Source organism: Pomacea canaliculata, linkage group LG7, assembly GCF_003073045.1.
Source record: "Pomacea canaliculata isolate SZHN2017 linkage group LG7, ASM307304v1, whole genome shotgun sequence".
In the NCBI taxonomy this organism is placed as follows: Eukaryota; Metazoa; Mollusca; class Gastropoda; order Architaenioglossa; family Ampullariidae; genus Pomacea; species Pomacea canaliculata.
In genome coordinates, this window is record NC_037596.1 from 27401495 (window position 1) to 27427718 (window position 26224).

The 26224-nt window shown below is 44.5% G+C and overlaps 1 protein-coding gene across 1 annotated transcript in view; it reads left to right on the forward strand.

Moving 5' to 3' along the window:
• Nucleotides 1-26224, forward strand: part of LOC112568905 — a 94985-nt gene that overhangs the window by 21309 nt on the left and 47452 nt on the right. Inside the window, exon 3 of the mRNA XM_025246457.1 lies at nucleotides 22821-23168. Within this exon, the coding sequence (XP_025102242.1) occupies nucleotides 22821-23168 (348 nt within the window). The remainder of the gene's footprint in view (nucleotides 1-22820; nucleotides 23169-26224) is intronic.

A 26224-nucleotide genomic window follows, 5' to 3' on the forward strand; every position in this document is an offset into this window, starting at 1 on the left:
AAGACTGTCCGAAATGAAAGAGGCAGCCATCCAACGCTTACGCGCAGAATCTGGCGTCTTTTACGCCGATGCTTGCCGTCGCGTTGTAGGTGGATCTTCAGGAGCATCTTCTACCCTGGGGTCCACTTCCTACTCGGCAAAACGACCATCAGTTTCTGTTTTTATTCAGATAGACATGCTCTGAGGGCCCTGTCTCAGTCCGTCATGATATGCTTCCTCATCATTTTCCTTCTACATGCAGTGATGACTCCCAAACATCTGGGGACGCCACAGCTACAACTTCAGGGCATAGATGGGGATGAGCGACGTTTAGCGTCGCCGCCTTTATCGCGTCGTTCCATGCCTTTTTTTTTCTCCCTCTGTTTCTGTGAGACGTGCTGGGGCCGAAGTGTTGTCGCGCCGTGTGGCCACCTAGGGGTCGTCAAAAGTCGGCAGAGCCTTTACGTGCAGCAAAAGTAGAGTTGTGTGTAAGTTTCAACCCTCCTTGCCTGTAACTCGCGTGAGGCTCGCTAAAGATGGCTGCGGCATACTTGATGCTGTATGAAGCGGGAAGAAATCTTCGCAGAAATAGAATATTTTGCGATACAGCTAATCCATCCCATCGATTCCTGGGATGACGTAGCACTCTATCAATGATTAAGATTTCAAACTAATGATGTCCTGGAGATCATCGATGACATACAAGAGGACAGTAATTGCAAATCGGGGACGCAGTGTCACAGCTACATTGCAAGTGTGTCTTGCACATCATTTTTATGCTACGTGTGTCTTTCAGAATGTGTGTGTGCCGATGTAGCGAGACAAATGTTCCAACCAAGAATCTTATTCCAAGCGAGAAATGCAGACGCTGGGTCTTCTAGTGTTGCTGAATGATTTAGCAGGCATTTTCGTGGGTTTTTTTTTTTTGTCAAAACCAAAAATAAATCGTGAGTTGTATGTGTTTAGCTTTTTCATGTTATTTTTATTTAAATTTGACTTGTAGTTACTTGTAGCTACTCTTTAGCAGACGATCAAACACCCATTCGCGCAGTGATATCATAAGAAAATAGTGCACTATCCACATCTCTTTTTCAAGCTGTAATAATTTGAACCTGAAAGTTCCCTGTGTTTCTCAACTGTTAAATTTAATTTTGTAGTATGCACAGACCATTGGCTCTCACTGAGAGTTTGGTTCTGTCCTTACAACAAGACGCACACCTCGCTTGGAACGAGATTCGATCTTGGTTGGAACATTTGTCTCGCTACACCGATGTAGCAGATGTCTCCCGAAGAACGCTTGGCTGGATTATTAACCGAGTCACGAGAAACTGAAAAACTACAAACCATCAAGTGACAGTTGCTTTTTGTCACAAGTTACGCTATCACTTGAAACAGTCTTTGAAGGCATATCTGCACAAATAATAAAAAGTAGGAATTACCTGTATACAACAGTTTTATGTAAGAAGGAGCAGTATGCACTGATGCTGCTTCTTACACAATGACATACATAATTTCAATAAAAGCAAACCTGCGCGATTTGTGATTGTTCGTAGGCTGAACATATCTCTTCCGTCTTAAAAAAGAAAACAAAGTTGCTACAGTATGTGTAATATACAGCTTGCATATAATTTGAATGAGTCTTGATCACACATGTGGCAAGTGTAGTGTCATTAACATTCAGCCCAGTCACCTTTTACTGGTTTTAAATATAGGTCCATTAGTCTTCTGTGAAAGAAAATATCTATATGGATGAAAGATTAAGAAATATCTTATATGATCGAAAACTACCAGACTGCAGTTTATAACAAAAATCATTAGCACATTTAGATTAAGTTTCTAAAAGTCTGTAAAATTTATGAACTTTTTCCAGTTAGTGTATTTCAAGAAGCTGAAAGCCATCATATCTTCAAAAGTGTTGTTTCTTGTAGATTATAGTTTTATAGTTATTTTGCTTGAAATGCTGTGTTGAAGGTGTTTTATCAGTACACATCCTTTTGGGGTCCCCCCTCCCACATAAGGTTTTCTGTAGGAAATTGTTTTGCCTGAATAAAGTCTGATTTTTTGAAAAAAAAATTGCTACAGCATCCAAATTGCGAACATAATTATAATCACCATGACTCAGAATATATCAGTCTTTAGTCCTAATGGGAAAAGTAAAGGCTGGATAGATACAAGCAAAAATAAAACCCATTTTCAGCTGAACAAAAATCACATCCTTGACACTGTTATTGTATGATGTTTCTGTGATACGAACAAACAAATACAATAAAAGATTGAGAATGTACTATGATTTACTTTAATATGCATTCTTAGTTTTTAACAGGTACTAACCATCTATGCCATCTGTGAGGTTTTATCTTTCGCCTAAAATTTCGGATATGACGTTCTCGTATTCGCAGTCTTTTATTGTACTACCCTGTGGCCTTTCTTCTGCCACACAATCATTGCGTCTCTGACTTTAAAGTCCGACACTTCTCTCTAACACTTCCAACACTGCGATCTTTAACCGCAATTCGCTGCCATATTTCAGTCTTCTTTCTGTTAGTTATTTCATTTGTCAGTGAACTCACACCTTCTCCGACCTCACACCACAACACAGAAAAGAAAGAAATGAGACGAAATCACATTCAAGATATATAAAAAGAAAAGATAATGAGCATGACCATAAGAATGTAACACGTGAAGTTTAGACAAATCAAATTAACGACGTGTCTTCGAAAGTCTCTCAACTTGAGAATTCGACAAATTCAGCGCAAACAACTATTAATTACAAAACTTTTCTAACATCATCCAGATTTACTTGTTTGGCCGGTTCGCCTTTCTCGGCCACGTTTTCTGGTGTTGGAGTCCGCTCTCTTCCCTCTCACCTTTTGCAAAAGCAAAAGGGTTTAGGAACATCTACAAACTTTTCTGCTGTAAGACGTCTGCGCTCTGAACAATATCTTGTCCAGTAAGCAAATCAGAAAGCGTCTGAGGCATTGCGCCAAAGGACGGGAAACAGTTGTCGACTGGCTCAAAGTAGATAATTCCTCATCGATCCCTCAACTTTTAAAGGGGGGGTCATTCGATGCCCTGACTTTGCTGGGATGTCAGAAGTTGACATCAAATCAGAACTGGCACCCCAGGGTGTCACAGCGGTGCAAAGGGTCATCATAAAGAAGGACAAAATCTTTTCTCAAAAATGCGCCGTTCTTAACTTTCTGTTTGCCCAAAATACCTGACTTCATTGAGGTTGGATATTACGGGTGAAAGTTTATTTATTTATAACTTAACCGTTGCGCTGCTTTAACTGTCAGCGTTATGGTCATGAGGCTAGCTTCTGCAAGTCCCAAGCCTGATCTTTTACTGCGGCGGTACAGGCCATGCTGCAGCTGATTGTTCTTTAAGCGCCAAGTGTGCAAACTGTGACATGTCTCATGCTGCTTCTTTCATAGACTGCCCGAAGTGGAAGAAGAGGCAGCCATTCAGCGCGTACGCGCGGAATCTGGCTACTCATAGCCGATGCTCGCCGTCGCTTAGTAGGTTACTACTCAGGAGCACTTTCTACTTCAAGCTCCATCTCCTAATGTGCAGCTGTTTCAAAACGATCGTCAACCTCTGTGTCCTTCCAGACAGACATGACATAAGTCTCTTCTGAGGGCCCTGTCCCAGTATGTCAATCTATGCTTCCTCCTCTCTCCTCCTTCCTCCTACAAGCTGAAGCGGCACCCAGTAACCACAAAAATCTCAAACCACACAAACATCTCAAGCCAAAAAAGCATCACAGTCCAAGCATTCCCCTTCACCAGTCAGAAACACTGAACGCCAGCGAGAAAGATTCTCCACTTTGAGTTTGTCTTGAAATCGTGGCAGCTTCAGCACAGCCGTTTTCAGCAGTGTGAAAGACCGACTCTATCACAGAGTGCTGAACGCTTCATCGTCAGTAACTGTCTGTTCGCAAACAGCAGAGGTTGCTGATAGATAAGCGGGCCTTATTAGACGTGGTTAATCTTTGACCGATGTTAAGGCCTAAGAGGTGAGAAGGAGACACGTATTGGCACACGGCAGTGCCAGAAGTCTCAGTGCTCGTGACGGGCAACGGAATCTAACGGATTCCCTGACGTCAAGAACATCAGAGGGCCCTCCATATCGCAAGAGACTTTGTGTGAAGAGCTAAGTGGCGAGTGTGTGTTAGACGAGTGTAGTGTGCTGTGTGTAGTAGTTAAGGTAGTCAGTGGGTCATAGTCCTGTCGGAATTTAGGGGACATAACTATTGCTATTTTCAAAGGCCTGCCGTATGGCTTAAAAGAATGGTCTGACTCAGGTGAGTGAGAGGGGTGAGAAGAGGTAAAGATACTTGACAAGCCAGATTGAAGCGATTAACGATGCATGACTGCTACTGTAAATGGCATTGCGCGTGCTTCTTACCTCCCTCCGGGGTCAAACCATTCTTTCCTGCCATATTATGAATGCGACATCTCCGTTCTCAAAAAAGACAAGCTTGATGCGGAAAATGAAATTCTGATTGAATGCTAGGGGTACGGGCAGAGGAAATGCATTAGGAACTTAACATTTTTAAGAATACAGTGATACCTCGGTTCTCGAACGCCTTGACTTTCGACCAAATCGGTATTCGACCAGGAAATTCGAGAAAATTTTGTCTTGGAATTCGAACAAATATTTGGAACTCGAACATCCGAACGTCCGAGATGAGCCGAGTTGCTTGCGTCATCAGTGACAATAACCATCCCCCTTCCCTCCTCCCTCCACATTCATTGCCTCCTGCCATAAAGTTTGGTACAGGTACAGTAAATGAAACACAATTTACTGTACTGTACAGTACATTTTTTGTGTGTTTTGTTTTAATAAATACACTTTTATTTCTTATTTCTTGTTGAGACTCATGTTTTTCTACATATTATATACAAATTAGGCCAGTAAATAAGAATTTTCTGGGGCTTGGAACGAATTAATCCAGTTTCCATTATTTCCTTTGGGTTTCATTGCTTCGGTTCTCGAACAATTTGGTTCTCGACCGTCCTCCCGGAACGAATTATGTTCGAGAACCGAGGTATCACTGTATGGAGGAACGACAGGAAGACAATTTAAACAACTGTAGTTACTTGTACTTCAAGTTTTAAACCGATTTGCGATTGTCACCATCCAAAGTAGAAATGTACTAGGCGAATTATAAAAGGCTTTTAAGTTCCACATCGAAAGCGTGCACCGATGACTGGATGTCTTAGGGGGTTGACAGATGATGGGTAGTATTAGTGAAGTGGGGGGGGGGGAGGTTGGAAAGTGACAAGAAAATAATCGCAGGGCTGCTGTAAGAGACAGCTTTGCGGAAAGTGTAATTTAATGTTGTTTGTTGCCATTTGAAACAATATTAGCATCATCTCACTGTTAAAGATAATCACTTTGATTTAATTACATTAAAACTGTGTTAAAATGGGGCTTGCTGACTGTTATAGAAGCTGCTTCTTTCAAGGCTTCTGTTAACAAGAAACAATTTTTGACCGCCCCTTAATGCGGATTCGGAAATTTTTTTTAAATGGTGTTGTTTTTAGGAACTTGTTAAGTGACATTTTCAAAACATTGAAGTTAGCATGACGTGGAAAAAAAGTACATTTGCATAGCGCGTTTCTCCAGCATCTGCCATACTCCAGGCACTTTACAATCCATTTAAGAAAAGGCTGTAAAAGACAGGAGTTAACAGGTTCTTGCACTGCTTGCACAAAATTAGCGGCAATTCCAGCATGAACAGGTAAAAAGCTATCTTGAATAAGAGGCATAATCTAATATTTTACACAAATTTCCTTTGAGAATGGCTTGTTCAGATCCCATACTTCCGACTAAAGAAAAAGGCAAGTTTTTTACCTTACTTGTTTTAAAAAGAAACATGCACCATTTCATAGTGTCTCTCTCGCTCACACACAGAAAAAGATGTGTGTGTGTTTGCGGGGGGACTTTGCAAGAAGTGTAGCCTTTTCAAAGCCTTTTTAACCCCAGCCTCATGACATTTCTGATCTGGATGACGACAGTTAACAGTTAACAAAAAGACCCTTGTCCTGCAGAAGACATTAAAAAGAGGAAGATTTGAAACAGGGAAGAGTGACAGGAAAAAAGAGAACGATGAATTAAGTGATAAGGTGGAACTAAAAAAAAATGTGTTGTAGTACAGATGGATGGGCAGAGGCTTTCTTTTTTCGTCACTATGCAAAACTGTGACTTTTTATTTTTCATGCACTTCTTTCAAATTTTGTGTCGTCTGTCAGTCTCTTCTCCCTGAATGGTTTAAAGTTGTCACTATTATCGCCTTTAGTCAGCGTCAAACAATTATGTTTTAAATACAGTTTCTCTCTGACTTGTGACTTTTCTTCTTATCTTATTCCGTTTCTCCTCAGTGGAGCATAGTTAGTTAGGCCCTTCGCCCCTCCTGGTGCATAGGCCATCGACGACAGTCCTCCAACGCTTCCTGTCCTGGGCTACCGTCACCAGCTGCCTCCATCCGAGTCCGGTGAGCTTGGTGTCGGCGGCGAGGTCCCGTCTCCAGGTGTTTCTCGGCCTTCCTCGCTTTCTCTTTCCCTGAGGGTTCTATGTCAGCGCCTGTCTCGTGACGTTGGATGCTGGCTTCCGTAGGGTGTGCCCTAGCCAACCCCATCGTCTCCGCAGGATTTCTTCCTCCATAGGCTGCTGTTTTGTTCTCTGCCACAGGTCGGTGTTGCGTATTTTCTCTGGCCAGTGAATTCTGAGGATTCTACGCAGGCACTGGTTCACAAACGTTTGGATCTTCTTCGTTGTGCCCTTGGTCGTCCTCCACGTCTCTGCTCCGTATAGTAGGACTGACTTGACGTTGGAGTTGAAGAGACGGATCTTTGTCGTGTAGCCGATGCTCCCGGAGTTCCAGACCCTTCTAAGCTGTATGAATGCGCTCTTGCCTTGCTAATCCTCGTCTTTACATCCGCGTCTGTCCCTCCCTGTTTGTCCACCACACTCCCGAGGTAGGTAAAGGCGTCGACTTCTTCTAGCGGCTCCCCATCCAACCTGATTGGCTTTTCACAGTCAGTGTTGACCTTGGTCTTGCCCTTATGGATGTGTAGCCCCACTTGTGCCGAGGCTGACTGGATCTCTGATGACTTGTCTTACATCTGTCGGTGGCTGTGGGACAGGAGTGCCAGATCGTCTGCAAAGTCAAGGTCGTCTAGTTGGCTCCACAGAGTCCACTGGATTCCATTTCGCCTTTCGCTGGTGGCTTGCTTCATCACCCAGTCGATTGCGATCAGGAACAGCAACGGTGAAAGCAGGCAGCCTTGCCTGACCCCTGTCCTCACCTCGAAGCTTCTTGTTAGCTGTCCTTCATGCACTACTCCGCACGTCATTCCCTCATATGAGTTTCGGATCAGGTTGACGATCTTCCTCGGGATGCCGTAGTGTCTCAGCAGTTTCCACAGCGTCTCTCGGTCCACACTGTCGAATGCCTTCTCGTAGTCCACGAAATTGACGTAGAGAGGCGAGTTCCACTCTATAGACTGTTTTACGATGATCCGCAGTGTTGCTATCTGGTCTGTGCACGATCGGTCTTGTCTGAAGCCCGCCTGCTGCTCTCGAAGTATCTGGTCCACTGGGCCCTTCAGTCTCTCCAGTATGACTCTGTTGAAGACCTTGCCAGGCAGGGACAAAAGAGTGATGCCTCTGTAGTTCTCGCATCGGCAGGTCTCCCTTCTTGGGGATCTTTATGAGATGTCCTTCTTTCCAGTCTGCCGGGACCTGTTCCTCTTACTTCTTCTTCTTCTTCGTCGTTCACTCAAATGGACACGCCTACCTCCTGCACAAATGATGCCGTGCGCCGCAGGTCCTCCAGGCTGCCGTGTAGCTTCCTCAATACTGGCGTCTCATCAGTCCAAATGCGGTGCCTGAGTTCTTCGTGCATGGGACATTCTTGCAGTAGATGTGCTGTTGTCTGACTGCCTGTCTGGCACGGGCACTGTCTGTCTGGCCGATGCCGGAGCTTGGTATATAGATGGTGATTGAGACGGTTGTGGCCTGTCCTCAGCCTGAAAATAATGACCTGCTCAGCTCTTGTAAGCAGGTAGTATGGGTCGTTTCGGTTGAAACGTGGGTGCTGCTGCAGCCACTTGTTGTGCTGTTTGGCCTTAATGATGGTTTTGACTTCACTGTAGGTGGTGGACCTGTCTTGCTGCTCTTTTATGGATCCTTCCTTGGCAAGAGTGTCTGCGGCTTCGTTGCCAAAAACCCCACAGTGGGAGGGAATCCACTGTAAGACGACTGTGCAGTCTCTGCATAAGGAGGAGAGAGCAGTGGACAGGTCGTTCAGTTTCTTGTCTCTGGCAGTCTGTAAGGCCTGCAGAACAGACAGTGCGTCCGTAAAGAAGACGACGTTGTTGGAGGTGTCTGGACTGTTTTCAATGTGGGTGGCACCGGTCTGAATGGCAACTGCTTCAGCCTTGAAGTTGGTGGAGTAGAGGCCGGTTGCGAGAGAAAGACGGTCTTCTCTTCCTCCTGGGTACCGGATGTAAATTCCGGCGCCACCATTCCTCACGGCTTGTTCAGCTGACCCGTCGGTGAACACGTGAGTCCACTGATCTTGTGGGAAGTTGTTGTGGATATACTCCATAGTACAGGACTTCTTTACAGCGTCTTGGGAGTCTTTCTTGCTGACACCAGGGATGCTGCAGTGAATCAGGGGGAAAGCAGTTTCATTCCATGCTGGGTTTGTCCGGCACAGGGGGATCTCTCTGAGGTCGTGTTCCAAGATGTCTCGGTGTTTTCGTTCAAGGATCCTAGCCTGGTGGATGAAACTTCCCCTTTTCAACCTTCCCTTCGTCGCTGAGCCAGTCTGTTTCTCATGGGGTGATTTGGAAGTCTCTTGAACTTGGCGGCTTGGACGAGCATCTTTGTGTCACGTCGGTCCTCAAGTGGTTCCAACCCTGTGATTGTCTCCAGTTCTTGTATGGGCGTAGATCTCATGGCTCCAGTGATGAGTCTGGCTGCTTGGTTCTGAACCTTGCTGACCTTCTCAAAATTGGATTTTGCTGCTGTGCCCCATGCTGTCATGCCATACTCTAGGACTGGTCTGACCCTTCCGGTGTACAGCTTCTTGAGGATTCTGTCATCCGCGCCCCAGTTCGTGCCAGCCAACTTCTTCATAATTGCAAGTCGCACCTTGGCTCTGGCTTCGACCTTCTTGGTCTGAGGCTTCCATGTAAGTCTCTTATCGAAGGTTACCCCAAGGTAGGTAGGGTTGTCCTCCAGTGGGAGAATCTGTCCATCGAACTTCAGAGTGGCCTTCTGTTCCCTAGTGGACAGACTAAAGATAGTGTAGGTGTCTTTTTGGGGTTGACTTTGACAAGCCACCTTTTCGTCCAGTCCTGCAGGACATTAAGCGCTCTGGAGTCGGTAGTTGGCAGTTGTCAGGTGTTCTTCTGTCACCAAAGGACCAGGTCATCTGCATAGATGGCTCCTTGGACATTTCGGGGAGGTCCTTGATGATGTCGTTTATGAAGACAAGGAACAGGGTAGGACTGAGTACCCCCTTGAGGAACTCCTTCTCTCAGCGTCTTCTTTCGGCTGTATGTTCCGCCAACGTGGGACTCTGGCCTTCCTATTTTTCAGGTATTGAGAGATCCACTGGTACATACAGCCGGTACACCACACTTCTGGAGTTTCAACCTCAGTCCATCTTTCCAGACCTTGTCGAAGGCTTTTTCCATGTCTATCCACACCGTCAGCGTGTGCTTCTTGTCCTGGTAACCATCTTCGATTTCTGGCGATGTATGCAACTGGTCTTCAGTTGAGCGATGTTGTCTGAAGCCTGCTTGTTCTGGTGTAAGGATGTTGTTCTTTTCCAAGTGCCATGATAATCTGGTGTTGATGAGGCGCTCCATTAACTTGCCCACGCAACTGGTGAGGCTTATGGGTCTGTAACTGTCCACCTTCGCTCGGTCTTTGCCTTTCTTGTGGACGGCACCATGTCTGCCTCTCGCCAGATTTGTGGTACATGGCCGCTGTTCAGCTGTTGTTGAAGAGGTCGAGGAGTTTGGTCTTGGCTCGTGGGCCCAGGTGTTGCAGCATTTCATTGGTGACCTTATCTGGTCCAGGGATTTCTTCTGGACTTAGGGTCTTGACTGCTTCTTCAAACTCTCTCATGTTGAATGGTTTGTTCATGTAGTCTTCCTGGTGTTTTCGCTGGCTGAATTCTCTTCTTTCTTCATGAACTTGCTGTTTTACTTTTCTTCTGGTACTGTGATGTTACTGACCTCTTCATAGCTGTCAATGAAAGCGTTTTGCTGCTTTTCTACCTGTTAGCATATCTTGTGCTTGTTGTATGACGATCGGTGCACTTCTAGTATCTTCATCATTCATCGCCCTTGCAGCTTCCATAACTTGTTTCCTTCTCTGTCTAGATTCAGTTCCTCTGTCTTTTCTCTCCATCTCTTTCTTGCAGCTTCGTTGCAGGCTTTCTGTATTTGGCGCTTGATTCTTTCAGTGCTATGTTGTTTTCTATGGTGGGGTCATTTTCAACCTTTTCCCTGATCTTGGAGACTTCATCTTCTAGTTCTTGGAGTTCTTCTGTCCAGTATGGCCTATAGTTCTTTCGTGCGCCTCTTGGTATTGCTTCTGAGGCAGCTTTAAGATCGCCTTGTTGAATGCATCGATGGCACGGGTTGATGTTCTGGTCCGCCACACGTATTCCTTTGGTGTACTGGTCTGACAATGACGAAAGTATCCCAGTTGGCTTTCTTGTAATTCCACTGGGAAATGTCTTTGAATCTTGGGGCCTGTACTGCAAGTTGATGGCCAGTTTGACTGGTCTGTGGTCGCTGCCGCCTAACTGGTTCTGTACCCCTCTGGTTGTTTTTCTTGGAGAGTCGTCAGTGGCGAAAGCAAGGTCAGGGGTCGTTGAGGAGACCCATCTGCGCGAGAAGAAAGTCGGTGGGTCTTCTGGATCGTTCACAGGATCATCTTGCTGCGATCTGCCAGTCCTCCACTTCCTCTCCTCTATTATCCTTCTCGTCGTAGCCCCAGCAGGTTGAGTGGCTGTTGAAGTCGCCGACAGCCAAGCAGTTTTCAGCAGGGATATCAAGAGTCTGCAGGGAAAGTTCTTTGTCGGGTGGGCAGTACAGGTTGAAGATAGTGAGCACAGTGCTGTCTACTGTAATCTTGACTCCATTTATTTCAGCTTGCTGATTCGTGTCCACATGAAAATCTCTTGCTGGGATGTTATTCTTTACAAGAATCAGCACACTCCCTTGTGTCTTCCTTCTCTGTCCATCCTGAAGGTTTGGTAACCTCTGATGGTAAATCTGTGGTTGGGGTTCAGGTGTGTTTCTTGAATACAGGCCACATCTATTTTTCAGCATGTAGTCTTTCGGTGAGGGCTAATTTTTTGTTGTAAACGCCCTCGGCGTTCCACTGTAGGATGTTGAGAGCCTCAGGGTCTCTTCTGTGGTTGTTGTTCCTTTTCGCCAGTAGCCATTCCCTCCGCCTCCGAAGCCTGGCTCCTCGCATCGGGGCGTGGTGACCACCAGTATCATGGGGTGGGCCCTGTTGAGGCGCAGGGCCCGGCACTTCGCCCGCCTGGCGGGACCTCACAGGCAAAAGCACCATATCGTTTAGAGTGAGCGTTGTCCATTCCATGCGAGTGTCAGTGCGTTGTGCTGCCGTTAAGCGCACGATGGCCCAGCACATCCGTCTTCGGCGTCAGTTTTCTTTTCCGAGTGTCTTTCTCGTAGAGAGACTTGCCGTCCAAGGCTAACGACCATCCTCTGGCCGTGTGCAACACTTTAGTCTGGCCTCTACCCTGACAGACCTGTTCGGCTTGGTTGGACCTGCCAGGAGCACAAGGCTCCCGCCGACATAGCTCTGTGGGTCGACGAGGCACACAAGCCACCACACCACTACAAGGTAAGTTGCACCAATTGGTGGTGGGTTCCTCTTACCAAACCCTCTTGAACAGTCTGTGCAACATGTTGACGGATAGGTCAGGATCGGCCTTCAGTGCCTCTGCTGGTATCTCGTCTGGTCCTGGGGCTTTACTATTCTTCAGTTGTGTTATGGCTCTTCTGATCTCGGTTTTGGTTGGCTTGTTGCAGTTGATCGGTAGGTCTCGCGCTGCTTCTTCGATGTCTGGTGGATTTACTGGTGGTGTTCGGTTGAGCAGTTCCTCAAAGTGTTCGGCCCATCTGTTCAGCTGCTGGTCTGTTCCCATCAGTGTGTTGCCGCCTCCGTCCTTGACTGGTCGCTCTGAATGTCTAAGCTTTCCTGTCAGCTTTTTGGTCGTATCGTACAGTCTCTTCATGTTCCTACTTGCTGCTGCCTCTTCTGCTTCTGTTGCTAGCTCCTCTATGTGGTTCCCCTTGTCTTGTTTGATGCTCCGCTTCACTTCGGCGTTCGCTGTGCTATACTCCTTCTGCGCTAGTGCCTTCTCCGATCTAGTTCTACTGTTGTTTTCAGTTTTCTTTCCCTTTCTTTCTAGGATCTTCTTCTGTGTTTCTGGTGTGATCCATTCTTTCTGTTTTGGTTTCTTTCTTCCAAGGACTTCCTCGCACGCTGTATTGAATGACTCTCTGATGTTGTTCCACTGGGTCTCGATATTTGGGGCTGTCTCTTCGTCAAGTAGTTCTTGAAGGGCTTGAAATCTGTTGTTGACTGCTGTCTTGTATTCTTCTTTCACCTTGGGGTCTTTCAGGTAGTTCGCGTTGTATCTTGCTTTTCTTCTTTCGTGGTCTGTCCAGTTCTTCTTCAGCTTTAGTTTAAGCTTTGCTGTAACAAGGTGGTGGTCGGATGCCACATCTGCTCCTCTCTTGACCCTGACATCCATCAACGATCTTCTGAACTTTTTTTCGATGCATATGTGGTCGATCTGGTTCTCTGTCACATGGTCTGGTGAAACCCACGTTGCTAGGTGGATCTTCTTGTGTGGGAACACGCTTCCTCCAATCACGTAGTTGTTCATGGCACAGATGTCAGCAAACAGCTCCCCGTTGTTCATGTCTCTTAGACCGTGCTTCCCCATCACTTCTTCATATCCTGTATTGTCTGCTCCAATCTTAGCATTGAAGTCTCCCATGAGGCTATTGATGTCTCTGTCACTCAGTCTGTTCAAGATGCTCTGCAATTCGTCGTAGAAGCGCTCCTCCTTGGCGTCTTCACTGCTGTCGTTGGTTGGGGCATAGCACAGGATCACATTCATCTTTATTCTCTTCTTCTTTGTAGAAAGGACGCTGTGTATGAATCGGGGACCTCTTGCTCCCCAGCAATAAGCGCCTTCTGTACTTCCTTCTCCAGCATGAACGCTACGCCCTCTGTGTGTGGTGCGCCGTCTTCCTCATGCCCCGAGAAGAGGATCAGCTCGCCTGTTGCCAATCGCTGTTGTCCTGACTGCGTCCACCTAGTTTCGCAAAGTCAGAGGAGTGACAGTTTGTAGTCCCGCATTTCTGCTACTATCTGGGCTGCCTTTCCTGCCTCGAACATAGTTCGCACGTTCCACGTGCCCATGGAAAGTGTTTTCCTGGCCCCGTATGCATGTAGACCGGAGAAGGGGTCTAATCGGTAATAGAGCTCATCCGGGTGGATAGGAGCGAAAAATTCGTATGCACGAGAGCCCGGAGAAGCTGTCCGTCTGGCTTCTCGCGTATAAAGTTATCGGCGCCCCGGGCTGTGTAACTCGCTATCCGGGAGGAAAAATGGCGGCCGTCACTGTGTTTACTAGCAACAACGTCGATTGTCGAGACGAAATCGGATGTTTGGTGACAGATCGCACCCGTTTGAAGTGTTGGATGAATTAAAAACTGTATTGCAAACTTCATTTTAGCCGAGAGAACATTCTAGCGATGACCGCTGTAGTGGCATGCGAGATCGCTGTCACCAGTCGGCAAGGTACACTAACGTGTTCACTACAGTGCTCATAATTGACGATATTTGCCACAAAATATCAAACTTTCAAGAAGTGTGTGGAGAATTCACTGATGTAGACAAATTCGACTGTTATTAGTACTGTGGCGAGAATCACCAATGGTTTGCATCGGCGACCCCTAAAGGAATTTCATTGCCGGATCAAGTTGTGCGGAAAAGACAAAGACATGCAGACACATTGGGCCTGTGAATGTCCTTAAGTACTTGGATTTATCGACAGCAACTTGATTTCAGACTCCAATGAAAAATAAAGTAAACTTATCCATAATATTAAATACTTGAATTTGTAAGGCGCTTGTAAATGTTTGCTGAATGCACCACAACATGAAGTATTGCAAAACAAACCTACAGTACAAACATGTAAACAAGAAACATGTAGACAAAATGAAACCTAGAAATGAAAGGCTTACATACTTGTAATTTTCATTATCTATTCAACTCTAATCAACAAATAAACAGACCCTTATTAGATGAGCTAAGTTTGTTTACTTAGGACGGTAATCTAGAAGAATTAAGTGTGTGGAGGGGAGGTTTACATATATATATATCAGTAAATATGAGTATATGCATGTGTGGATGTGGGTAGTATATCTATAAGCAAATATATGTATGTGGGGAGGATTTACATTATATAAAGCAGAGATGTGTGTGTTGGGAGGCATTAATATATATATAGATATGAGGGAGGGGGGATTAATATATATATGCAAATATGAGTGCATAGGGTGTGTGTGTGTCAGGGGTTATTTATATATGCAGATATATATATAAAAGCAGATATAAGACTATGTGTGCCAGGGTTATAAATAAGCAAATATGAGGCTGTTTGTGTGTGTGCGTAGTTGGATTATCTATATGCAGATATGAGTGAGAAGGTGTGTTAGGTGGTATATATAAGCAGATATGAGGCTGTGTGGGGTGGACTACACCTGCATACATAAGCAGAAACAAGTGTGTATGAGTGAGGGGAATTATATTTATATATGCTAATATATGAGTAGGGGGGAATGTGTCGGGGGGGGGGATATTTTATGTAGATGCAGATACATGTGTCTGTGGATTATATACAGGGATGGGGAGTAGCTGTAGCCTAGCTACAGCTACTGTAGCCGGCTACAAATTTTGTAGTTTGTAGCTTAGCCGGCTACAAATTTTAAAAAAGTAGCTTGTAGCCGTAGCTACATTTTAGAAAGTAGCCGTAGCTCGGCTACATGTTGGCTACTTTCACGACCATTCGTCGACAGCGTGTGAGCAAGACGACGACAGCACTGCTCTCACAGCTCGTGTGTTGACAGCCAGACACCCACGTGTCTCGCACGCTCAGTAACGCAAGTACTGTGTCGTCCACGTGGCGGGAGCGATTTGAAAAACGAAACGATGGACGTACCCATCAATTTCGAGCTTTACTTGAAATTCTTTACATTTTTGTGAAGCAACAGAGAGCTGGGTATACTTTCAAATGCAAGAATGGGTGCGGCAGCACGAAGTACCACGAACAAGACGTCGGCGTCTAATTTGAGAACGCACTTGCAGGTAAGTTCGTTGAGATTTTCATCGATCTTCATTCTTCATGTTCTTGCTTTTCTGCTTTTGGAATAGAGGAGTGTACATGTTGTAAAGATTGTGGAAAGGTAAGGGGTTGCATCAACGTGATTACCGCAGGGGCGACGACTGATCAAACTGCTGTCTTTACCGTTTGTGTACTATCTATTTAGTCTTTGTCATAAAGTGTGTGTGTGTGTGTGTGTGTGTGTTTTGGTTTGTTTGTATGAAAATAGCATGGAGGACGTTTGAACAGTATGGTGGCTGGAAGGATTTTATATTTAATGCTAGTAATTTAATATGACAATTAGCTTGGTAGAAACTTGCTGTGATTGTGAATGGACTTCTAAAATTTTGTTTTATTTTCATGTGTTTATTTTAGAGGAAACATCCACTGCTTGCCAGGCAGTTGACTCAAGACTTGGAAACGTCACGAAAGCGGAAAAGGAAGACGACGACCACCCTCTGTCTCGAAGCTCTTCAAAGTGGAACACAAGAGTACCGTCAGCAAAGCAGACGTCATTCCGCCGTCCTTGATTACCTGTTGGAATGCAACCTGTCCTTCTTCATGCTGGAGAACGAGAGTTTTCAAAGTTCGTGTCCAGACTCACTGGCCAGGAAACGCAGTTAATGAGCAGGAAAACGGCGAACCAAATGTTGGAGGTAAGTTTTACTATTTTTTTTCTTCCTTTTTGTTTGTTTTACTAGTTTTATTTTAAGTTAGGGTGATGTATCACAATTAATATTCTTTTGTTCTTGGTCACAGAACTCAAATTTCATGTGCCTCGACTGCTTGCAGGGCGAGAAGTGCGTGGGCTTGGGACACCTCCTGCTCAGCTCAACACCCTCAAAATCCGCATCGAGCAACCAGAAGTCCAAGCTAGAAATCTGTGGTCCCTAGCTACTGCTGTCCTGAATGGGTTGGAGACCAGATTTTGCTGATGCCTATGAGGACCAAGACACCTGCTTGCAACTGTGTCGAACCCAAGGTGAGGGAGAGTTTTCGTTATTTCAGTGTATTTTTTGTTCATTTATAAGCTACTCTCTGTCACTGTTCTTTTGAGAATGAGAAGAATGTGAAGCGCTTAGAGCTCAGATTACACGAGAATAAGCGCTATACAAATATCCGTAAATAAATTAAAAAATAAACTTCTGACGGGAGGTGGGGGGAGGGGGGTGTTGATTAAAAAAACAAAACATAATATTCACTGTCACTGGTCTTTTGACACTTGCCTACAAATCAAAATAAGTACATAAAAACCAGTACATTTTATAAAATTAATTAAAAACAACAATAAGAAAAAAATTTAACGAAATTAAACAAAGCATTAATTATTGTGCATATTATTGTTTCAGGTGCAAGTTGATTTGGACTGGGGACCAAACCCTGCGTGAGAAATGCAGATCCCTCTTGACTGCAGAGGCAGCATTGATCAACACGCCAGTCCAACCTCCAACCAAGTGCACAGCTGACAGCCGACTTCATCATTTATGAAGAAGTTACCGCACCCTGAGACAGCTACCTTCCTGATGTCTGGATTGTCGCAGAATGTCATGAACTGGACAAATAGCCACGATCAACAACTCTATCTGCGCACCAACACGTCTTGCAAGCAGTGCTGGGCGGTTGAGAGATAGTTCAGTCTGGCAGGACTTATCATGACAAAGCTGCGCACTACGGGGACAGACAGCAACTTCGAGGCCAAAGTTCTGGTCAAGTTCAATTCCATGAAGGACTGAAAGCATGTAGATTTGTTATTAACTATCTATCTATCCTATGCCTTCGTGCATCAGGTTGCACATAAGGCTCAACCGATGTCGATCGGCTGAAACCCGCTCTAGGTGACCCCATGTCAGCCCTTTCCTTCATCTCCCTTTCCACTGTTCTTCTCCAAGTTCCTTTTGGGCGGCCTCGTTTTCCGTTCGCCGTCTGGAGTCCATCGTAGGGTGACTCTGGAGAGGTCTGCTGTCTGCTGGCGGAGCCATGTCCAATCCATCGCCAACGCCTTCGTTGAACTGCGTGGTGATGGACTCGGTTTCAGTTCTTCGGTGGAGTTCTTCGTTGGTGATGTGTTTGGCCAAAAGATGTTAAGTTATGCGCCTGAGGGCATCTGTTTGGAAGACGTCAAGCTTGTTACTGATGGTTTTGGTCATCTTCCCAAGATTCTGATCCGTAAAGGAGGGTGCTGATCACATTTGACTTGAAGATTCTCAGCTTGATCTTCTGGCTGATGTTTTTTGCCTTCCATGTGCTCCTGAGTGAGGCGAAGGCTGGCTGGCTTTTTCGCCATCGGGCTCGAATCTCCACCTCCGCATCCCGGTGTTGACATTTTGGACCAAGATAGGAGAAAACTGTCAGACTTCCTCAATCTCTTCTCCTTAGTTTGATGCTGTCTTGACTCTGGTGTTCACTCTCATACTTTTCGTTTTCTTTGTGCTGACCTTCAAGCAAGGTTTTCCAGCTGTTTCTGAGAAGGCCTTTGTTTTTTTTCCTGCATGTCTTGGTGGCGGTGTGACAGCAGGGGGGGGGGGCAATGTCATCAGCAAAGTCCAAGTCTTCAGAGTTGTTGTTGCTGTCCATAGTCATCGGTCCATCTGAATCCCTCTCCTCTCACTGTCGTGGAAGTCTTCATGATCCATCCATGGCAGGATGAAGAGGAACTGCGACAGAATGCCAGCCTGCTTCGCCCCGGTACTGACGTTGAAGGGGTCTGTGAGCTCCGTGTACAGACAACCTGGGATTTGAAATGGTGTACAGCATTGCAATGACCTGAACAAGTTTTGCAGGGACTGCCGTAAGCTCAGGATCTTCCATAAGGACTCGCGGTGGATGCTGTCAAGCTTCTCCAGGTCGATGAAATTGATTACAGCGGTGTGTTACATTCGTTGCTCTGCTCCAGAATCTGTCGCAGAATGAAGAGTGTTCGGAGCAGGATCGCCAGGGCGAAATCCTGCTTGCTGTTGGTCGAGGTCTTTCTCAAGAGTTGCGTCAGTCTTGACAAAACAATCTTGCTGAAGAGACCTTGCTGGTGAGGGAAAGAAGTGTTATGCCCTCCAATTATTTGCAGGTCCTGTGGGACCCGGGGTATGCTTGCCTAGCAAGCACTGTAAGAATAGGGTCCCTGCCGTCCAGCCAGGCATGTCGTAAGAGGCGACTAAGGTGGACACCTCACCTAGAGGTAAATAGGTTGTGGTAGGGCTAACAACCCCACCATGTAAAAAAAAAAAAAATCATGTTACAGAAACTAGATTTGTTTTAACAGTAATTCACAAATTATCACATTAAGTCAAAAGTTTGTTTTATACCTTTGCATTTTGTTGTTAATATGGAGTTTTTGGTGGTCTCAGATCAGTAAAGGTCAATGTATATAAAAACCAGTTCTTGTGTTAGCAAGTAATAGTGTTTTTGTGTGTATGTTTGATGTTTGTGTATGTTGCTACAGCCAGCTGGCTAAAGCTAACTTTTTCATAACATCACGCTTTTAAAAGTACCAAAGAAGCTGGCTACATTTAAAGTAGCCAAGTAGTGGCTACGTTTTGGAAATTGTGGCTGTATGTGTAACTGGCTACTTTTGAAAAAAGTAAGCTGTAGCGTAGCCGCTACAATTAAAAGTAGCTTGCCATACCTGTGATATATACATATGTATATACGGCAGACATGAGTATGTGTGTGTGTTGGGGGATATATATATATAAGCAGTGTGTGCGTGTGGATGTTTAAAGTATATATAATACTAAGCAGACATGAGACTGTGTGTAGCGAGGATTATTTTTAAAATATATATATATGCACGTAGAGTAAGTAGGTGTGTGTGTCAGGAGGTATTAGATAAATATATATGTGCAGATATGAGTATGTGTGTAAAGGAGGTTACATGTATATATATAAAAAGCAGAGATGAGTGTATGTGCATGGGGGGTTACATCTATGTATATAATAGCAGATATAGGCTGTGTGTGTGTGTGTGGTGGGGGTTACACTGCATGCATAAGCAAATGTGTGTGCGTTATATACTGATATGAGTGGTGTGTGTGTGCGTGGAGGTTTATATATATGTGTGGTGTGGCATGTGGCTTGGTGATATATATAAGCCTCAGTGAGTGTATGTGTAAGGGGATATTTTATATATGTATGCAGATATAAGTAAGAATGTATGTGTATATATCTGTGTTTAGGTAGAATGAAAATGGAGGGCAGAAACATCCTCCAAAACTTTTAGCTTGTGTACATGTGTTTATATACTTTGATTTATTTGATTACACATGCTGTGATGCAATTTGCCATTAAAGGGTAGATTGCTAGAAGAAGGAAAGAACAAGTGAGTGAGGCAAAAATTAGCTTTGATGTATTACTGTTACAAACTGACCAGCGAATGTGTGTATGTGTGAGGGATATTGCATGTAAATATATAGTAATGCGTGTGAATATCTCTATATGCCCTTGAAAGGGTGAAAAAAATAAAGATTCTTGAATCATAAAAGCTTTCACAAACTTGATGACACTCTGAAAACATGACTAAGTGCACTGGTGAAGATGTAAGGAATGAACCAAGTCAAAGTGCTAGATTCACAAATTGTTTCTTCAAGAATTCTTAAAGTAAAGTTATAAAATCAAATGCCACAAATACAAGCACTGGTTAAACATGACAATGTTGTGCTTGTCTGTCCATGATAGACAGCTTTGAACAAAATTCCATGTTAGTTATAAGATCATTGTGTCAAGCAGAAGAATTTGGGTTTTTGTTGCAATTAGTAAATTGCAGGAAATTTGCATTTACTCAATATCTGAACATGTCGCTGCAGGAGAATTGTTTTATTAAATTCAGGCAACCTAATGCCTATTCCATAAGTGGCAGAAGCAATAAATATATATATATATTACACAAAATATTTCCTTTATCATTTCAACTGCTGAATACTAAGTGAAAGGTGTGCGAGTGTGAAGGTATGGTCCTAGAATAGATGCATATATTCCTAGAATAGATGTAGAAACTAGGAATTTTTATGAAGCCATTCATTTTTTTACGATGTACCACTTTGTTTTGTAACTGAGCACTTGCTTTGTAACTTAGCAGACTTAAAATAACCTCTGGGTATTTCTAATGGTTGTCATTGGTCAATGACATAAACTACAATGTTGCCCTCTCTAAATGCCACTCTGTGTGTTTTAGCATGTGTGTAGACACTTTTTAAATGCAATGAACTCCTCTATCGATGTGTGTATACTAAATAGTCACTTGCTTTCAAACTGTTAATTATACATCATCTTGATTATCTGTGTAATAATGTAACGAATTAAACACAACCTTAGACTGAACACAGGCTATATATAGTCAATATTTTACATTTCAAGGCTCAAGGCTCAAGGCTCTTCATTTGTCTTTGCACTCAGGGCACTTCTAGTGCCAACCCACATGCAGGTATTCACCTTTGCATGTTGACTCCTCATGAATTTTTTTTTTTAGGTTATGACTGTGACTGTGATTACCAATAAAACAGATGCTTGAGGGAGATTTCTACAAGCAATGTCGGAACAGCCTTGCCCATATGTTTATTTCTTGAACATTTAAACTTTTGCACATGTAATATAGTCACAGATACAAGCTCCTTTGGTAGTTGACATCCGTCTACTCTCTGACAATCCTTTCACCAGCCCCTTTGTTTATTTTCTAACTTTTTTTTGTTCTCCGCTAGTAACCTCGCAAACACACAGGTGAGAGATCGCTGCTCACACTCTGAGTCACTTGACTCACTACAACAGGGTCAAATACCGAACATTGAGACAATGACTTGCTAATTAAGTAGGTGGATGACTCAAAGACGACAGTTCGATGTAGAGGAAGAACGAGGTACGATAGGCAGTATTAGCCTCCTTCAACCTCCACTGACAGTCACCGGGTTTCCCGCAGCAGGCCCGAGAGCTAGTTGAGGGGAGTAGGCTTTCGTGCATGCGGAACTCGAGAGACGTATTCGGGAGTAGGTCCCGAGTAGCTTTCCGGGACTAGCAGCTACTTGGAATTATCCTCAGTCGATTTTCATGCATACGGGGCCTGGTCGATAGAAGGGTGGTCGGTGTTGTAGCTTCCGAAGATCGGCTTTCACCGCAGCACGTCATATTCCCTCTAGATGAAGGCCCTTCCTCTTCCAGGACTGTTGGCAATTGTTTTACTGTTTTCGATGTTTTTGTAGCAAGGGTTTGTTTGACGGGGTGGAGCATAGGGACAATTTTATTCTCTCTAGTATAAGGTTCTGATGTTCCAAGTCCCTATCCTGGTTTTTGCAGTAGCCATGAGAAGATGGATCGGCGAGCTGACTTTCCGAAGGCTTTCGCCAACACGCGTCATAGGCCCTTCCGAAGAGGCTCTCGTAGTGCTTGTGTTACATTTGAGTTTTCTGTAGCAGGGGTTCTTTTACAGGGTGGGGTTGCTAGCCTCCGTCTTCATCCGGGCTTGTAACTGTTCACAGTGTCTACAGATGTACTCCACCAGAGCAACGATGACTTTCAATCTATGATTTTTCATCTTTTCCGTCCAATATTTTCTACCTCATGTCTTAACGGTTTCTCTAGTTATCACTACTATAGACCACAGATCTTTTCTGCGTTCGCATTGGAAGAAACAATACATTTACATTGCAGAGCAACCACAAAGTATGCCGTTAACCACAAAGAAAGAGCCAGAGGATTTTCTTTTTTGTGGATGTTAAGTGTAGTAAGCCAGGCTTTGCATGGGGAGCCGCGCTATACAAACTCACTAATTTACTTTTTTCCTCTGGATAATTAGAGTTTTTATCTGTGCGAGTACAGGACATCGACTACACTCCTGATGAGACGTGTATCTTGTTCCATGGATTTTCTCGTCTACATGGTGATAACTCACACTTCAGTTCCAGAATTGACGTCTGCCCCTAGCAGTTAACATTATTTTATCTTGTTTTTTGAAGCGCTTAGAGCCTGCCTTGATGCTGGGGAAAGGCGCTATAGATATCGCCTTTATTATTTTTATATGCATGTAACCATATTATTGCTGTTGTCTTCAGTCTGTTATTATAACAGTAATTTGAATAGTCTTTGTAACTGTGTTGTCGGCTGGTGCGGATACCAGAGAGGAAAAGAGGATTCTTGACAATTTAACAATCAAGTCATGAAGATAGTTTATTGCTTAGAATGCTCTTAAATAGATTTTGTTGCAGTACTTAAAGCTGTTCCTCTCCACCCTTCCAAAAAACCTCAAAAAGAATATGCCAGTAATTTTAATAATATATTTATTAGAGATTTAGGAAAATTTTAATTTTTTACACTTTCAGTGCACTTTACAATTACTTTAATGAGTTAAATAAGCAAGACGTTATTCGATTTAACTTTGTACAGATTTTTTTTTCAGCTTTAAATTTCAGGGAATGCAGACCTGATATGCCACTACAGATCCAGGAAGGTACACAAAACTATGAAATAATTTGTGAAAACTTTAAGCCTGGTTATGCTGTCGAGTGGCAGCTGAATAGGACGATCTCAAACAACACTTACAACAACAAAGGCATTTGTTTTGTTGAGGACATCCCAAACTGCTCGGGTTCAACTAACGTTGCATTTTCACGGCCCAACAACAGTGTCTCTCTGGCAAAGATCTCGAAGGTTGACAGGACCTCACTAGGTGTGGCCAGTTTTACATGTCAAGAATTTAAGGATAACAGTCGAGGAGAAGTCGCTGGTTGCAATATTGACATAATTTGTAAGTATTTGTGCACAAGCACACATTCACTTTTACTCACTTTTACTCACTTTCTCATTCACTCTCTCTCTCTCTCACTACAATCTTATTAAAGTATGTTGCCTTAGAGAAACCTGCAACATCAACGTTGCTTGTTCATGTCAACTCACCAGTAGTCATCTAGTAGTTTTTGCAAAGACTTCAACGTTTTCAAATGACTTCAAAAATAATAACTCAACTGTAGGCCATTAGATCTGCTAAGAGTGTTTAGTTCTCAAATTTAATTCCAAATTACACAACGGCTACTAAAAGGATAAAACTGTTTGATCTGGAAAGCAAGTTCTTTGACAGTTACTTTACCGTCAGTGGTGCCTATAATGTTTTATGCCACCCACTTTTAAGTTGCCCACGTGCAAATTCATATAAAAAACCCTATCTCAGTGTAAAAAGACGAACGTACACTTACCTTGCATACGCACGACATATTACACACACAACACAACGCTCGACGAGCCCCTCGAATCGAAGAGGCTCAAATTCAGAGGAATGTCACTGAGAGAACTATAAAGAAGATGGTGGATTAAGTCTGTTGTTATCCCGCTTTCTTGGCCATTTTGAAAGTCCTGACGTAAAAACCGAAAGCCTTTGAATTAAAAAGAGGTGGAAGGTAGGCGAAGAGTCTCTATAGAATATGATATCTGGGGAGAAACAAGATGGTAAGCATCGGAGTTCTTCAAAGCTCGCTCGGATCCCTCGACAGTTCCATTGGAGGATTATCGACATAATTTATCTGTGAGGAAACGACACGGAGCGTCTCACAGAAACAGAGGGAGAAGAAGAAGGCAGGGGACGGCGGGATGGAGAAGGCGACACTAAACGTCGCTCATCCACATCCATGCCTTGCTGGCCAAGAGAAGCAAAGCAGCTAGAAACAGGGATTGATGGTGCTGCTGTGGTAGTGCCAGATGTTATCTGCTGAGAAGTGGGTTTTTCTGGCGATTTTGGTTTTGTTTTTGTGTTCTGGTCTGTCTGCGGTGTGCTATTCTTGTTCCTTCGTGATTTTGTGTTGCGTGCTTGCTGGCGTGCAGTTTCTCAGACTGGTGAAGGGGGATGCTTGGACTGTGATGGTTGTGTGGCGTGAGATGTTTGTGTCTATCTATCTATCTATTCCTCTTCGTGCATCAGGTTGCACATAAGGCCTCAACCAGAGTCCGCCACCGATGTCGATCGGCTGAAACCCGCTCTAGGTGACCCCATGTCCAGCCCTTTCCTTTCATCTCCCTTTCACTGTTCTTCTCCAAGTTTCCTTTGGCGGCCTCGTTTTCTTCGGCCGTCTGAGTCCATCGTAGGGCGACTCTGGAAAGGTCTGCTGTCTGCTGGCGGAGCACATGTCCAATCCATCGCCAACGCCTTCGTTGAACCTGCGTGGTGATGGACTCGGTTTCACTTCTTCGGTGGAGTTCTTCGTTGGTGATGGTGTTTGCAAAAGATGTTAAGTATGCGCCTGAGGCATCTGTTTTGGAAGACGTCAAGCTTGTTACTGATGGTTTTTGGTCATCTTCAAGATTCTGATCGTAAAGGAGGGTGCTGATCACATTTCTTGAAGATTCTCAGCTTGATCTTCTGGCTGATGTTTTTGCCTTCCATGTGCTCCTGAGTGAGGCAAAGGCCTGACTGGCTTTTGCCAGTCGGCTCGAATCTCCACCTCCGCATCCCCAGTGTTGACATTTTGGACCCAAAGATAGGTGAAACTGTCAACTTCCTCAATCTCTTCTCCATTTAGTTTGATGCTGTCTTGGACTCTGGCGTTCACTCTCATACTGTTAGTCTTTTTTGTGCTGACCTTCAAGCCAAGGTTTCTAGCTGTTTCTGAGAAGGCCTTTGTTTTTTCGCTGCATGTCTTGTGGCGGTGTGACAACAGGGCAATGTCAATCAGCAAAGTCTAAGTCTTCTAGTGCTGTTGTTGCTGTCATAGTCATGGTCCATCTGAGCCCTCTCCTCTCGCTGTCGGTGGAAGTCTTCATGATCCAGTCCATGCCAGGATGAAGAGGAACGGCGACAGAATGCAGCCTGCTTCACCCCAGTACTGACGTTGAAGGGGTCTGTGAGCTCTGTGTCACAGAACAACCTGGATTTGAAATCGGTGTACAGCATTGCAATGACCTGAACAAGTTTTGCAGGGACTCCGTAATGCCTCAGGAATCTTCCATAAGACTCGCGGTGGATGCTGTCAAAAGCCTTCTCCAGGTCGATGAAATTGATGTACAGCGGTGTGTTCCACTCGTTGCTCTGCTGCAGAATCTGTCGCAGAATGAGATGTGTTCGGAGCAGGATCGCCCAGGGCGAAATCCTGCTTGCTGTGGTCGGAGGTCTTTTCAAGAGTTGCCGTCAGTCTTGACAAAAACAATCTTGCTGAAGACCTTGCTGGTGAGGAAAGAAGTGTTATGCCCCTCCAATTATTGCAGTCTCCAAGATCTCCTTTCTTGGGTAACTTGAGATGAGCCCTGTCTTCCACGCAACAGGGACCTGCCCTGATTCCCAAATTTGCCTGAAGATTTCAGTCAGCTTGGGAGCTGTCACATTATATCTGCTTTCAACATCTCTGCTGTTATTCCATCTGCCCCTGGTGCTTTGCCGCTCTTCATTGTCTTGATTGCTGCTGTCACTTCTTCCAGGCTTGGTGAGTCTGTGCAGATGTCAAGGTCTATAGCTGCTGGCTGGATGTCTGCAAGCTGAGGGGATCTGGTCTGTTTTTTTCAGAACTGACTCAAAATGCTCCCTCCAGCGCTGTAGTTTTCCTGCCTCTCCCTCGATGACATTACCGTTCACGTCTTTCACTGGGCACATCACTGTTCTTAAACCGTGTTTAGCTGTTTGTTTATCTTGTACAGTGTCTTCAGTCATTTTTATTGCTGCATTTTCTGCTTCATCTGCAGTTTCTCTATGTGGTATCTTTTGTCGGTTCTTGTCATCCTCTTCACCTCTTTGTTCAGTTTTGCGGTATCTTTGTCTGTGTTGTTCCTTCAGGCGTTCAGATCTGGTGCTGTTGATTCTTGTGGACCCCGGGTATGCTTGCC